The sequence below is a fragment of the Pinus tabuliformis genome, chromosome 1_1 (assembly GCF_031772625.1).
Source record: "Pinus tabuliformis cultivar Carrire ecotype Pingquan chromosome 1_1, CPIR1, whole genome shotgun sequence".
In the NCBI taxonomy this organism is placed as follows: Eukaryota; Viridiplantae; Streptophyta; class Pinopsida; order Pinales; family Pinaceae; genus Pinus; species Pinus tabuliformis.
In genome coordinates, this window is record NC_142297.1 from 244,886,198 (window position 1) to 244,900,628 (window position 14,431).

General features: G+C 32.8%; 1 protein-coding gene across 5 annotated transcripts in view; it reads right to left on the bottom strand.

Annotated features, from left to right (window-relative positions):
- LOC149212441 (putative receptor-like protein kinase At2g21480) overlaps positions 1 to 14,431 on the bottom strand; it is a 448,846-nt gene that overhangs the window by 24,182 nt on the left and 410,233 nt on the right. For all 5 annotated transcript variants that reach the window (XM_089391848.1, XM_089391847.1, XM_089391849.1 and 2 more), the window contains one exon: positions 838 to 929. In XM_089391848.1, the coding sequence (XP_089247974.1) occupies positions 838 to 929 (92 nt within the window). The remainder of the gene's footprint in view (positions 1 to 837; positions 930 to 14,431) is intronic.

Below are 14,431 nucleotides of genomic sequence, written 5' to 3' on the forward strand. Positions count from 1 at the left end.
ATATTATAATTCAAATAGTTATTAGTGAGAAAAGATTTATTTATTCTTGAGTGTTTTAATTTAATTGTGATTTCTATCGATTGTTTATGTAATTTCACTTCAGTTAAAGAATATACCAAAAATAGTTTTAAAATGTAGAAATATTAAATTTTAAATTCAATTATTATACAACTACCACATTTTAAATGAATAAAAATGATTTAGAATATTTTTTAATATACAAATATATATTTTAAATAAAAATTTATAAACAAAAAAATAAATATAAAATGGAGAGTAATTTATGCCTACATATCATAATAGCTTTAATAATAATAAAAATAAAAATCTAGTCTAAATTCATCTTAATTCCTAATCCACCAAGTGTTGAGAGGAATTAAATTTCTTTTCACACTAAAAAAAAGTTTACACTTCAAGAGATTCTGTCTCTCTAAAATTAAATAAAATCTATATAAACAAATTTAAACTTATTAAATTTGAAAATAAATATTTACTCATTATAATATATATATATATAAAACACATGAAAATTATGTTTTTCAACGCAATTGGATAATAAAAATATATCCTGAAGTAATTTCTAAGTTGTTGATATTAAAATGCATCTTGAAGTTGGAAAAGCCCTATAGAAAAGTGAACTATTCTAGTAGCCGTGTTGAAAGAATGCATACCATTACAATGCATCCAATCATATAACACGAGGAAAGGTTACATACGATTACAGTGCATACTATACATACGCTTTAGCTTTCCTATAAATAAAATGCAAAACATACGCTTTAGCTTTCCTATAAATAAAATGCAATGTGCCTCTTACAGGTGAAAGGTCATGCTTACAGCAAATGAGTGCAAGTAATCCAATCCTTGTGCGACGGCGATGGCAATCTCAATCCTTTTGTACCAACCTAAAGTCGCTCGTTTTCGTTCATCTGAAATAAAATGCAGGAACAATCACAACCATTAAAATATGATGAGAGCAAAACAAATCATAACCAATAAAATATAATATTCACCAATACTAAAACACAATGAAAAATGAACGTCCATAATCACTTGAGAGACTTTTAAATATAAGGAGAGACGAGGAAAGAAATGCCAAATAAAGTATAATACAAGTCCATATGAATAAAATGCAATATCTTCATCAACGCTACAAAAAAATTCAACGAAAGAAATCAACACTCATATCAACACTCGTAAACTTCTAAGGATAGAAATCAACATTTAACATTGATAAAAAAATGTTAAAGGAATGAAGTGATGATTTATAAAATAATAATATAAATTTATTTTAACTATGGATTTAGGAAGATGAGATATATCAAAAAAAATTTATGCCATTTTTTTTAAAAGTAAGATTGGGAAAAAATTATAGATCTAAAGATTAAATCTTTAAATCATGTTTAAATTATATTATTATTATTATTTATTTAATTAATTATTTTTTTTGTGTACTTAAATATTTTACTAGGGTTAAAGTGCTCTATATATATATAAACTTTTTTTTGGATTAATCACATCATTATGATTTGGTGGACTTTGTGTACTTAAATATTTTACTAGGGTTAAAGTGCTCTCTCTCTCTCTCTCTCTATATATATATATATATATATAGTTTTTTGGATTAATCACATCATTATGATTTGGTCCACGTTTCGAACCAACTAATGTGGTTCATCCTCTGTACAAGGTGAAAAAATCATACAATCTTCATGTATAAATAGCAAGGATGCATCATGGACCAAGGATAGCTGATGAAAACTAGCCATTGAAGATTAGTTAGACAAATAATTCTTAATTTTTAATTAATTAAAAAATAGATTTAATTTAGTTATAAATTATTAAATAATCTAAATTGGTTGAAAATAGATGTTATGAGTTGTAGTAATAGTAATATATTCTTAAGAAAATTAATCAGTGAGATTAAGAATAATTTATCAATAAAAATAGTGTTTATTAAATAATAATAAAGCTATAAGTTATAGATACTAGAAAAAATTGTTATGCAATATTAAATAATAATCAAGATCATAATCTCTATAATAATGAATATGGTGAAAAGAGATTAGCATGGGTCAAAATAATCTTAAAGGGATAGGAATTAATTAGTATTATAAATTTAGTTATAAAATAGTAGTTAAAAGTATTCATAAAATCATAAGGGAGTTAAGAATAAGTCAAAAATGTTTCATAGGAGTTTATAAATAATATGGAAACCTAATAAGGTTTAGAACTAAAATATTATAACTATAAAGAATAAGGAAAAGAGAGGTTATATATTAACGAAGTAATTAGGAGCTTAATGTTTGATATTAATTAAAAAGAATTAGAAAAGAGATAATATATGATATAAATAAACAGAGAGGAGGGAAGAATAAAGGAGCTAGAGAATGAATTATATTAATGTTAAAAATAATATAAATATATAAAGGGGGGAAGGGAAAAATATAAAAAGGGGGAAGAAAGACAAGAGGATCATAAGGAGAGGGTCCTAATCCAACTTTTACTCAGTGTCCACCCATCATCTCTGTTGAGATTCCTAGCATGCCTCTCAATCTCAATAGCCTTCCTAAGCTTCCTATGGTGGAAATGATCAACCCTGGGAATGACTCTGAATTCTTCAATACAGACATGGTGCTTGGATTTCCCCGCATGCTCAGCGACCACTGATGAGCGGGCACAATTTTGCCTTATTTCTGCAGTGTGTTCACGAATCCTCTGGTTTATCGATCAGTTTCTCCAATATATGGAATACCATAGGAACATGGAATCAGGGAAATGCCTTTCATGTCCTTTGGGTCGATAGGGTCTTTAACCGAACCAAGAGAATTCCTAATGGTGCTCAGAGGTTTGAATCTCTTCACCTTATTCGTTATTATAGAGATTATGATCCTGATTATTATTTAACATTGCATAACAATTCTTTCTAGCATCTATAACTTATAACTGTATTATTATTTAATAAACACTATTTTTATTAATAAATTATTCTTAACCCCACTAATTAATTTTCTTAACAATAGCCCATGGGGCTTTGGATTGACGGTGAATGGGTGCACTGTTAAGGCACTCCTTGCGATAGGTCACTGGTTCAAATCCCCGTGGGTACTTATAGTCTTAAACTAGAAAAAAAAAAATTCTTAACAATATATTACTATTATTAGTACTCATAATATCTATTTTTCAACCAATTTAGATTATTTAATAATTTATAACTAATTTAAATCTAATTTTTAATTAATTAATTAAAAAAAATTACTTGTCTAACTAATCTCTAATGGCTAGTTTTCATCAGCTCACCTTGGGCCATGATGCATCTTTGCTATTTATACATGAAAATTGTATGATTTTTCACCTTGTCGTGAGGGTGAACCACATTAATTATTACTATTATTAGTACTCATAATATCTATTTTTCAACCAATTTAGATTATTTAATAATTTATAACTAATTTAAATCTAATTTTTAATTAATTAATTAAAAAAAATTACTTGTCTAACTAATCTCTAATGGCTAGTTTTCATCAGCTCACCTTGGGCCATGATGCATCTTTGCTATTTATACATGAAAATTGTATGATTTTTCACCTTGTCGTGAGGGTGAACCACATTAATTAGTTCGAAATGTGGACCAAATCCTAATGATGTGATTGATCAGAAAGAATATGGATCACAAATATCTGGATCTAACATTTAAAATGTTTATTTAAATTCTATATTGAAATATTTATAAGAGAAATAAAAGAGTTTTTAATTATTTTACATGTTAGACTTTTCAACCAAAATATGGTAAAACAATATTTAGCTAGATCATGTATTTTTGTTATTTAAAATCAGTGTTTGAATACACTCCGAAGAATTATAGGGCACTTTAAGTGTGCATAATTAACAGATCAAACTTGTGATTCCTAGGAATTCCTAAACAAATTTGTCAAAAAAATATGACCGAAAACCTTCAAACTTTGAATAATTATATTATGGTGTTTTTTTTACTTTTAATTAATTTGTGTCTATAAAGTTAATATAAAATTATATTATTTAAATAGACATTGAAATGTTTTATTCATAACATATTTTTCCCACATCTATTTTATACTGGATTATAATATTAACAACCAACAAATCAAACTAGTACAATGAGAATAAGATTATTAATATTTTATAAATGCTTTTAATTAAAATTGAATAAATATGTATAATCATTTTCATTTATATTTTAAATTTTTACACATATATATATAGAATCACACATCATCATAAAGTTGTAAATGTTGCTCTCAGCCTAATAATAAAGCATTATAAGTTATTATGAATAATATGTTTACATTTGAAAAATTACATAAATTAAAAAATTGGTAAATATTAATAAAAATCAAATCATAATATATATCAAAATACTTACTTCATAATATATTAAAGATTTTCAAGATTAAAAAATTATGAAAATTAATAGCTTTATTTTTTTATTATTGTTATAAAAAGAATTAATATTCGTATTAAACATACAATTAAAAAAATTAACAAAAAGAACATATTAGAGTAATAATAAGAGTTCAATGACATGTATGAACATGATATTTTTTAATTAAATCAATGACACTTATGAATATAATATTTTTTTAATTAAATTATTATTTTAATTAAATTAAAAGGGAAAAGAGATAACTAACTTTGATATAAATATCAGCTCTCTGGACTATTCCTAAAAATATTTAAATTAAATTATTGATACTTAAATTAAATATTTGCAACCGTTATTTCAAAATAAACAGGTATGTCAGCATAATGAATAAATAATAATATATGTATGTCAGCATAATGAATAAATAATAATATTTTTAAGGAAACTAATATTTTATATTACTTCAACCGGAAAACACACCTACACCTTTACATTCAAAGCAAATTTACATCTTCTTATTCCAAAAAGTCACAAAAAGAGTCCTACTTCTACGTGGCCAATTATTGACTATACTTCTAAGTTCTAACAACATTTATTTTAAAGAGTCTCCAGAAGACTCCATTATACAATATGTATTTGCAGTTCATAAAATACCATTAAAAATCTAACTACCAGCTTGCCCATTTTCAGTAGTTCCTCCTTGTTCTAGCTAAACAGACTTCGAATGAGGGAGGAGGTCCTCGAGCACAGGTTGGTCCTGAATTTCCTCTTGGTGTTGCCCTTCTTGAGCTACCTGAACAAGATAGTCCACAACTCCGAACACCTCCTTCAAGATGCCCAACGTTGTTGTCTCCGTAGTAAGTTCGATGTTGTAGACTTTGTAGGCCAGCATATCCATTAACAACCGCAAGCAATCAACAATGATCGTCAACAATTCAAACTGTTCACATATCATAGCGAAATGAGAGTGGGCCTTTGTGGCTGCCTTATCACCCTGATTGGATATAAGGGATGCTATGCTTGTCTCTAGTCTGTCCTTCAGATTTATACTTCTTTCTGACTGAATTGGGTGCTCCATCCTGCTTATGTTGCTAGAATTGCAGTGATTTAATGAGATTTCCAAGACCATCAATTTCCATTCATAATCCATCTCTCAGTCCACTTCTATCACCCCCCCTACTCGCATTCAATTCCTTCCTCCTGTTTCTGCGTTTGCCTGACATGATTTTCCATCACTATATCACTTCTGCTATGTGCTAGTTCAAACGAGATCCTCCTATTTATGCATTTGTCTGATATGATTTTCCATCACTATATCACTTCTTCTATGTGCTAGTTCAAACAAGATTAAAGCATTCAAGACTTGTTGCATGCGAACTTGCTCGACCGTAGCACAATAAAGTGGCATGAGCATCCAATTCAAAACACGAGCATTGCAGATTCCTCTACTGAGAAAACAAAACCAAAAGCAATAGCAAAATAAAACAAAAACAAACATCATCCACATTGCATTTATTCTAAAATACTAAGCTCTTTTAATCCAGTTTCATGCGTACATCTTGATGTATATTACATGTTTTTGAAGAGTATATTCCGAAAGTTCTTTGTGATTTACTTTTACTACAAGCAGAGGTAAGATTACTATTTATTAGAAAAAAATAAAAGATTGCAAAAAAATAAAAATTTATAAATATATAGGAATATGAAAAAATATTATAACTCCACATTTATTAAACATTGGGAAGGATAAAAGGGGAAAACTCGTGAACCTAGAATTATAGTGGTAGAGGTGTGAATTGTGTCATACTAGTATGAGAATAAGTATGAGACTAGCGCAATTGCAAATTCCTCTAATAAAAAAAAAAATCTTCCACATTGTATTTATTCCAAAATACTACTTCAAGTAGAGCAAACATTCATGTTGTTGATGGTAAGGAAAGAGGTCCATTTCCCTCTCCAAAGCAAGCCAAGTCATCTCCAAGTCAAAGCACCCAAAAAACCCTTTTCAAAGTTCCTTTTCAAGCATTATTTCACCATTAAAGAGGGGGCTAACTTCTTAGGGCAACTGTGAGGATTAAAAATAGCAATATGACATATCCTATGAACAAAGGGAGGGTCATATCAAGTGAAACACACTCTTGTGGATCAAGATGAAAGTAAAAGAAAGCAAGTCAAACCTTAAATCATGAAAGCAAGCTAATTTTGGACCAAATCAAGGAGTCATCCACCCTTGCAAGATAGTTTCCCAAATCACCATTGAGCATCTTGAGGGATACATTGAAACTTTTTTAACCTCGAAACACTATTCCATGTCAATCCACCCAATTTTGGAGGGAAGCATTGGAATACTAGTGCAAATCAAGCTTCGAGGCAAGCAAGTTTAGCCTCTCCCAAGGGGAAATGACCTCTTTTAGAAGGTTTTAAGCAATGTAAAGCCAAATCTTTGTGATGACTTAGTCTCCAAGTCTATTGTGGATGAAAATTAAACCCTTTTTGAGGTTTCTTAGACATTTTCCAAGGAGCAAAATGGGGAGAGATGTTGTGATTCTCTTCTAGAAATAGAAAGCTCACTCTCCAACCAAATCATTGTGAATTGTTGTGATCATCTTTTGTGAAAATATAATATTTTTATGAAACTTTGGTGTCAACATTGAAGTCTCCTTTTTTTGGTTATTCTATATATTTTTAAAGGAAACTTTATATTAATTGAAGACTACTAGAAGGCTATCAAGATCTATTGATTGGAGGCTAAATTTTCACTTGGACATAGACATCTAGGGTATTTTCTCTCATTTCTCTCTCAATGGTGTGATAAACAATAATTCTCTTTGTTGGGCTATACCCTAGATGTTCCTCCATTTAAAGGGTTTTCATTTCATTCATTCTATAGTTCTTATGGTTACAGTGTTTCTTGTTGGATGGATTATGAAACTCCACGAGCCACAATAGGCAAAGTGTTGTGACTCTCTTTCATCTTCTTGCTGCAACTTCTCGACAGTGTTGCAACTTCAACGTGGTTACTGAAGGGAATATTGCAACTCACACATGACCAACGAAGCTATTGCAACTCATGAGCGCCTTGACTTTGCACTACTGCAACTCCAACACAATACACTAGCTCGATGGCAATGCTATAGTTGTACAACCAACATGGGTTTCTCACAATGGTAGGCGACAGAGGAAAGTGGGTGACCAATTACGAAGGACAACTCCCGACTGATCTAAGTCATCCTTTGTTCAAATCATATTAGATTGTGAATATATTTTTGTAATAGGATGTGACAAATGATTCACTCAAGTTGGATGCCCAAAATTTCATTAAGGTTAGACATTAACATTTTGTATACATACCTAGCATACTTTGAAGCAACGAGAGAAGAAAGAAAAGAGGAAATTATTGTTGATTGTTGTACAATTTGTTGTTTGTTGTAATAGAAAGATCCCTTCATTCCATTAGCTCAATGTCTATCTTGTGATCGTGTGCTTGAAGATTTTATAGTTCCTCATCTAAGGAAGAGACCCCTCCCCTAGATTGGTAATGCTAGGTATCATTAGCAAGTAGCTTAGTATTTACAATTTTGGTTAACTCAAAAATAGTTTACATTGTTGTTATTCCTTTGATTTACATTTTGCTATAGCTCTGTTAATTTCCTTTTGTTGCAACTTCGTTGGTTTCCTTCTGTTGCAATTCCGATATTTGTTAATATTGTAATCACATTACTTGTTGTTGCAACTCCATGCAATTCCGATATTTGTTAATATTGTAATCACATTGCTTGTTGTTGCAACTCCATGTTATGTAATTCTAAGCACTAATCCTAGGGTTAATGATTCGCTGATGGATTTGCGTGTTTTTGGAAAGTCTAGCTGTTGCAACAACTCTATTGTTGCAACTTGCCTGTATCTTACTTTTACTCTATTTTTAGTAATGACTTACAATTGAGAATTATGTCATGTTTGAATTTTGTTTCTGGGTTGTTTGCTTATCACGCATTGCATCCTAGGCATGTGCCATTGCATCTTTGTTACAACAAACCAAGAAAGTCGGTATGATGGAACATGTCACTTTTAGTAATTGGTTTGCTTCCTTTTCTGCGAGTGTGATTTACTTTTCCTACAAGTGTGATTTACTTTTCCTAAAAGTGTGTTTTATTTCCTGCAAGTGTTGTGTTGTGCACTAGATTCATGACCTATGAAAGCATCTCTATCTTGCGTTGTGACAACCATCATATTACTACAACTTCACGATAGATAATAGATTGTATTGGCATAGATTATGCATGGAAGTTCACAGTTTCCAAATGAACCTCGGATTGAAAATTTAAATGCAAGGTTGGTCAATTGCTCACTAAGATAATTAGAAATAATTGAAAGTCTCATCACTTTTGGTACAGTTGTCGAGGAAATATCAATAGTATAGTTAGTTTTGTGTCAACTTTTGTGTGAATTTATTTATTTATTTTTGAATTTTCAAGACTTTATCATTCTAACCTTTTATCTTTTAGTATGACTTGTTAGATGCTAAGGACTAGAGATGAATTTGGTAGATTTATCAAGAACACCCCCCATGCTATTATTGTAGGACATTCACAAGAGGGAAAGGAATAAGGTCAACCAAATTACTTAGCACCAACAATAAGCTCTTTGCCAAGAAAAAACCTTGGCCCTCTACGTCCACGATACAAAGTCCTGCACAAAAAATTGGAGCTGAACAAATCTATGATACAATAGAAGATTTGTTTTTTTTATAATCTAGCTTTTTAGCTTGTCAAGCATAGCTCTCTGAAGAACGAATAATACCTTCCTAAAACTAAATTCAGTGAACAAAACCCTCCAAAAAGTGAACAATGTCCTTCTTAGGAGCAACACCACCCTAAAAGTAGGAACTTTTCAAAATCTTCAAACACACCCTCAAAACTAGAAGATACTCGAAAAGATGGAACGCCAACCTGTCGAAGAAGAATTTGACTCCTTCGGATTCCCCATCATAGAATGAACTCGAATGCCAAAATGAAGAATATCCCTCATTTAACATTACCAAATTTTCATGGTCTATCTAGGGAAGATTTGGATGCCTTCATTTTTGAGTTCAATGTTCTCTATTGAAGTTATTATTATGTAACTGATGCTTAAAAGATTAAGTTATTCCCCGCTACATTGAAATATGCAGCGTTATGTTGGCTAATGGGCCTTAGACAAGGTAGCATCAGTTCATGGGAACAGATGAAGCAAAGATTTTTCATAAAATACCAAGATTATTGTAAATCCAAGGAGAGAAGGGAGAAAGTCTTTGGATAGTCCCACGAAGAAGATGAGAGTCTTGAGGACTATGTTAAAAGATTTAATTAAAACTTGTGCAAAGCAAGGCAAGAAGACTTAGTTCCTAAGACACATCGGTTTTTGTTGATACAAGGAATTTGAGACAAGTGCTTGGATCTCCTTAACTTGATGGGTAGAGGAGATGTTTCTCAACTAGGATATGATGGCATCATAGAACTTTTCCTAAGATATACCCGAGGAGCATCCAAAGCATGTAAGGGACCACACGAAATGATAACAAGAAATACTAAGGCTGCGACAAATGGAGTCACCAAAGTTGAGTTAGGGAACTTATTGACAAACTTCAAAACTGGCCTTCTCAGTTCCTTGGGTTCTCAATTGCAATTATTGAAGCCTAAGAAGGAGGAGCAAGCAAAAGAAACTCTGGATATCTTCTGCCAGAAATGCATAAAAAGAGATCAACTTAAGGAATGTCAAGTGAATTAGGTAGAGATTTGTGCTATATGTGGGAATGACCATAACACTGACAATTTCCCATCTCTTACTTGGTTTGAAGGTTATATATGAAGAAGCAAAAGAGCAAGAGAATTTGTACTTCATTGCTCCAAAGAAACCATGGCAGCTCAAACCTCCAAGTATGGTCCAAGACCAATCTCAGTTTTATAATAATTCTTATTGGACTAACCCTATTACGCAATACACTTCACAACCATGGAATCTGCCAACACAATCATGGGCTCCTCCTCCCCCAAACCAACTTTGGAAACTAGGGTGGAGGAATCCCACCTATGGAGCACCCCAACAAGCTATTATACAACCTCCCTCACAACTCCTTCCTCCTCCACAATTGCAAGTGCCAACATCTAACCCTCCTAGACCTCAATTGCCTGCACAACCAATCCCTAACCCAAATAATGGGAGGGCAACTCAACCTACATAGGTTGTAGCCACCTATCCTACTTACTCTATCTCCTCCATAGATTGCAATGATATTCATTTGTGATCTAGGAAAACCTTAACTAATAACCAACCTTGAGTTTGTATTGAAGATATAAACAAAGAGGTGTGGAATAGAGAATCAGGACATGAATCAACTCTCGAGCTTCCACGTCTTGAATCCCAAACTCTACCTTACCCTGAAAGATCAAACCAAGAGAAGCCTATTGTTCAACCTGAATTTAATCTCTTCCAGGAACCCAAAAATGTGTGTGTAAAGATACCACTACTTCAAGCCATCAAAGATGTGCCTATTTATTCTAAATAATTTAGGGAACTTTGTTTGAGGAAGCATGGAAAAAAGAAGAAAGACCCCTAGACTGTCCATGTTATGGAAAAATTATCAGAACCAATGAGGGAGGGGTCCTGGCAGCCTAGTATTTTGACCCTAGAAATCCAGTGGTTAATGTGCATATTAATAATTATGTTATTCCTAACACATTGATCGATTTGCGTGATACAACTATTGTTATGATGCATGAAAATATGGAAGACTCATGACGCTCTAGTGTTCTACATAACCCCACCATGTTATAACTTGCTTACAGATCCACCAATAAACCAAAAGGGATATTAGAGGATATTGTAGTTTCAGTGGATTCATGGGAATACCTTGTAGATTTCATGATTTTGCAACCAAAATCCTCATTGGGTGGGCATCCTCTAATATTGGGCATACCTTGGTTGGCCATTTTTTATGCTTACATTTCTAGGTCAAGAAACATGGCCATCTCACATGGGACCTCTAGAAAATAGTTGACCCTTTATCCTCCTGCCAAGGAAAGTATAGATTCAAAAATACCTATTTGGACTAAAGAGGAGGATAGTGATGAAGGGGTAGAAGTTCATCAACTCCTATCTATAGATCAATACCTGGTTATTCATGAGAAAACAAAGGATGATGAGATCAATGATTTCATAGCTTCCTCTTCTTCCTCAAATCATGCACACACTCTTGATCATATTTTTCACCTCGAGATACAAGCTTCTCTTACCTCAACAAGCACTTCACCTATATAGAATGAGCCTTCAACTAAAGAAGATTAAGATTCCATTATAGAAACCATAGAAATTATTCTTGGCCGAACCTTTAAAATCAACCAGGGATTGAATGAACAATAGAAGGGGCAACTAATCAAGGCACTATAGATACACAATGATGCCTTCACTTGGGATTACTCAAACATGAAGCATATCCATCTTGAATTGTGCACACATCATATATATATTAAGGAAGGATCTCAACCCATTTGCTAATGCCAACACCAGATGAATCTAACAATGAGAGATATAGTAAAGGAGGAACTACAAAAATTGCTTGCAGTTGATTTTATTTACCCAATTTATGATAGTCAATGGGTCTCCCCTCTTGTTAAAATGGGAAATGGAGAATTTGCGTAGATTATCAAAAACATAATAAGGAAACCCACAAAGACTATTTTCCTCTTCCCTTCATCAACCAGGTACTGGACACCTCAGCAGGAAAGAAGTATTTTTATTTCCTCAATGTTTTCAGCGGTTATAACCAAACCCAAATATTGCTTGAAGACCAAGACAAGACTACATTTACTTGTCCATGGGGAGCATTTCCATATCGAGTTCTACCATTCAGATTGTGTAATGCCCCTACCACCTTTCAACAAACTGTAATCGGCATATTCTCTGATTTGTTACATGACTGTGTGAAGATATATATGGATAATTTCACAACTTATGGTGATGAGTTTGACGAGGCATTAGATAATTTGGGGAAGAAACTAATAACATGTAAGGAATCCAATGTGGCCCTTAGCAATCTCAAGTGTCAAATGATGCTAATTGATGGTGTTGTGTTAAGACACCGCATTTCAACAAAAGGTATTCAAGTGGATCTAGAAAAAAGTAAGGTGATATTAAACATGCTCACTCCTTATTCATAAAAAGAGGTACGCAACTTCTTGGGATGTGTTGGTTATAGTATCAATGATTAATTGAAATTTTCTCACAAATTGCTCATCCATTATTTTCTCTACTAACAACACGCTTTCAAATAATTAAAGTGTTGAAGGCTTCAGTCTTAAGAGGACCTAATTGGTCCCCCCAATTCCATATTTCCAAAAATACCTGAGACACTGTTATAGGAGCTATACTAGGACAACTTGAACGAGACATGTATACAATCTAATATGTTGGTAAGAATCTCTCTCCTGTAGAACTAAACTGCATGATAACTAAAAAGGAATTCCATGTGGTTATCTATGTAATCAAAAAATTCTAACATTACATCACAGTCTATCCAATAATATTACATATTACCCATGTTGCTATAAAGTATTTAATGAATAAACCAATTACCAATGGTAGAGTTACTAGATGGTTATTGTTATTACAAGAATATGATATCACCATTCTAGACAAACCAGGAAAGGATAATGTTGTGGGTGATTTTCTCTCTAGACTCACATCTAATGAAAATGACCCCCTGTAGAAGATTATTTTCTTGTTGAGCACTTATTTGTGATTTCTACTAACTCTTTATGGTTTGTAGATATCACTAACTACTTGACTGTAGTTATACTTCCATGCCATCTCTCACCAAAAGAACGTCAAAAGATTGTGAGACGAGTCGAAAGTTTCTCATGGATTGATGGATGTCTCTTTTACATAGGCCTCGACCTCATCATTTGGAGATGTGAGAGAAGATGAAATCTATGAGATCCTCAAAATATGACATGATGGTCCATGTGGGGGCCACTTGGCTAACAAAAGAACAGGGTACAAGGTACTTCATCAAGGGTACTATTAGCCCACCATCTTCAAATATGCCAAGAAGTAGGTAAAGAGGTGCGACAACTACCAACATATGGGAAGACTTGTGCAATCCGATTAGATGCCACTACAACCACAACTAATGTTGGAACTCTTTAACAGATGGGCCATTAACTTCATTGGGCCAATCAGTCAGCCTTCTCACCACAACTCCTACACCCTGGTACACACAAATTATGTCACAAAATAACTGAAGGTCAAAGCACTCCCAGTGACAACTGAGCAAGAAGTAGCATACTTTCTTCATGAGGAAATCTTCACCAGATTTGTGATACCACAAAAGATAGTCGCAAATGGAGGAGCCCAATTCACATCCAATCTCATTGAATACTTAATGGAGAAATATAGGATCAAGCACAAGACCGTATCATCCATAGGCCAATAGACAAGTGGAAGGAACAAATAAGATTCTCGAGACGATCATCGCCAAAATTCTTCAGTTACATCTAAAAGATTGGGATGTCAGACTTCCTGACACTTTATGGGCCTGTTGGACTGCATGGAGAACTATTATTGGCTACACTCCTTACGAGCTAGTATACAGAAAAAATATTATTGTTTCCAATTGAGACAAAAATCCAAACACTTAGAACATCCATCCAACTTGGAATGGACCTAACAAAAGCTCAAAAGCAGAGACTCCTCCATATTAATGAACTAGATTAACTTCGCCAGGATGCCTTGCACCAAATAGGAGTCAAACAAAATCATAGGGCACAATGGAATGAAAATTTCATCAAGAAGAAGAAGTTGAAGGCTAGGGATTGGGCTTTGTTATTTGACTCCAGGTTTAAAGACTTTAAAGGGAATTTTCACACCAAATGGTTTGACCATATGAGATTGATATTGTCTATGATAGCGGATCCATCATATCCCACACTATAGATTAGGATAGAACTCACCTAATGACCACTGGACAAAGGCTTTGCTTATATCGTCAACCCT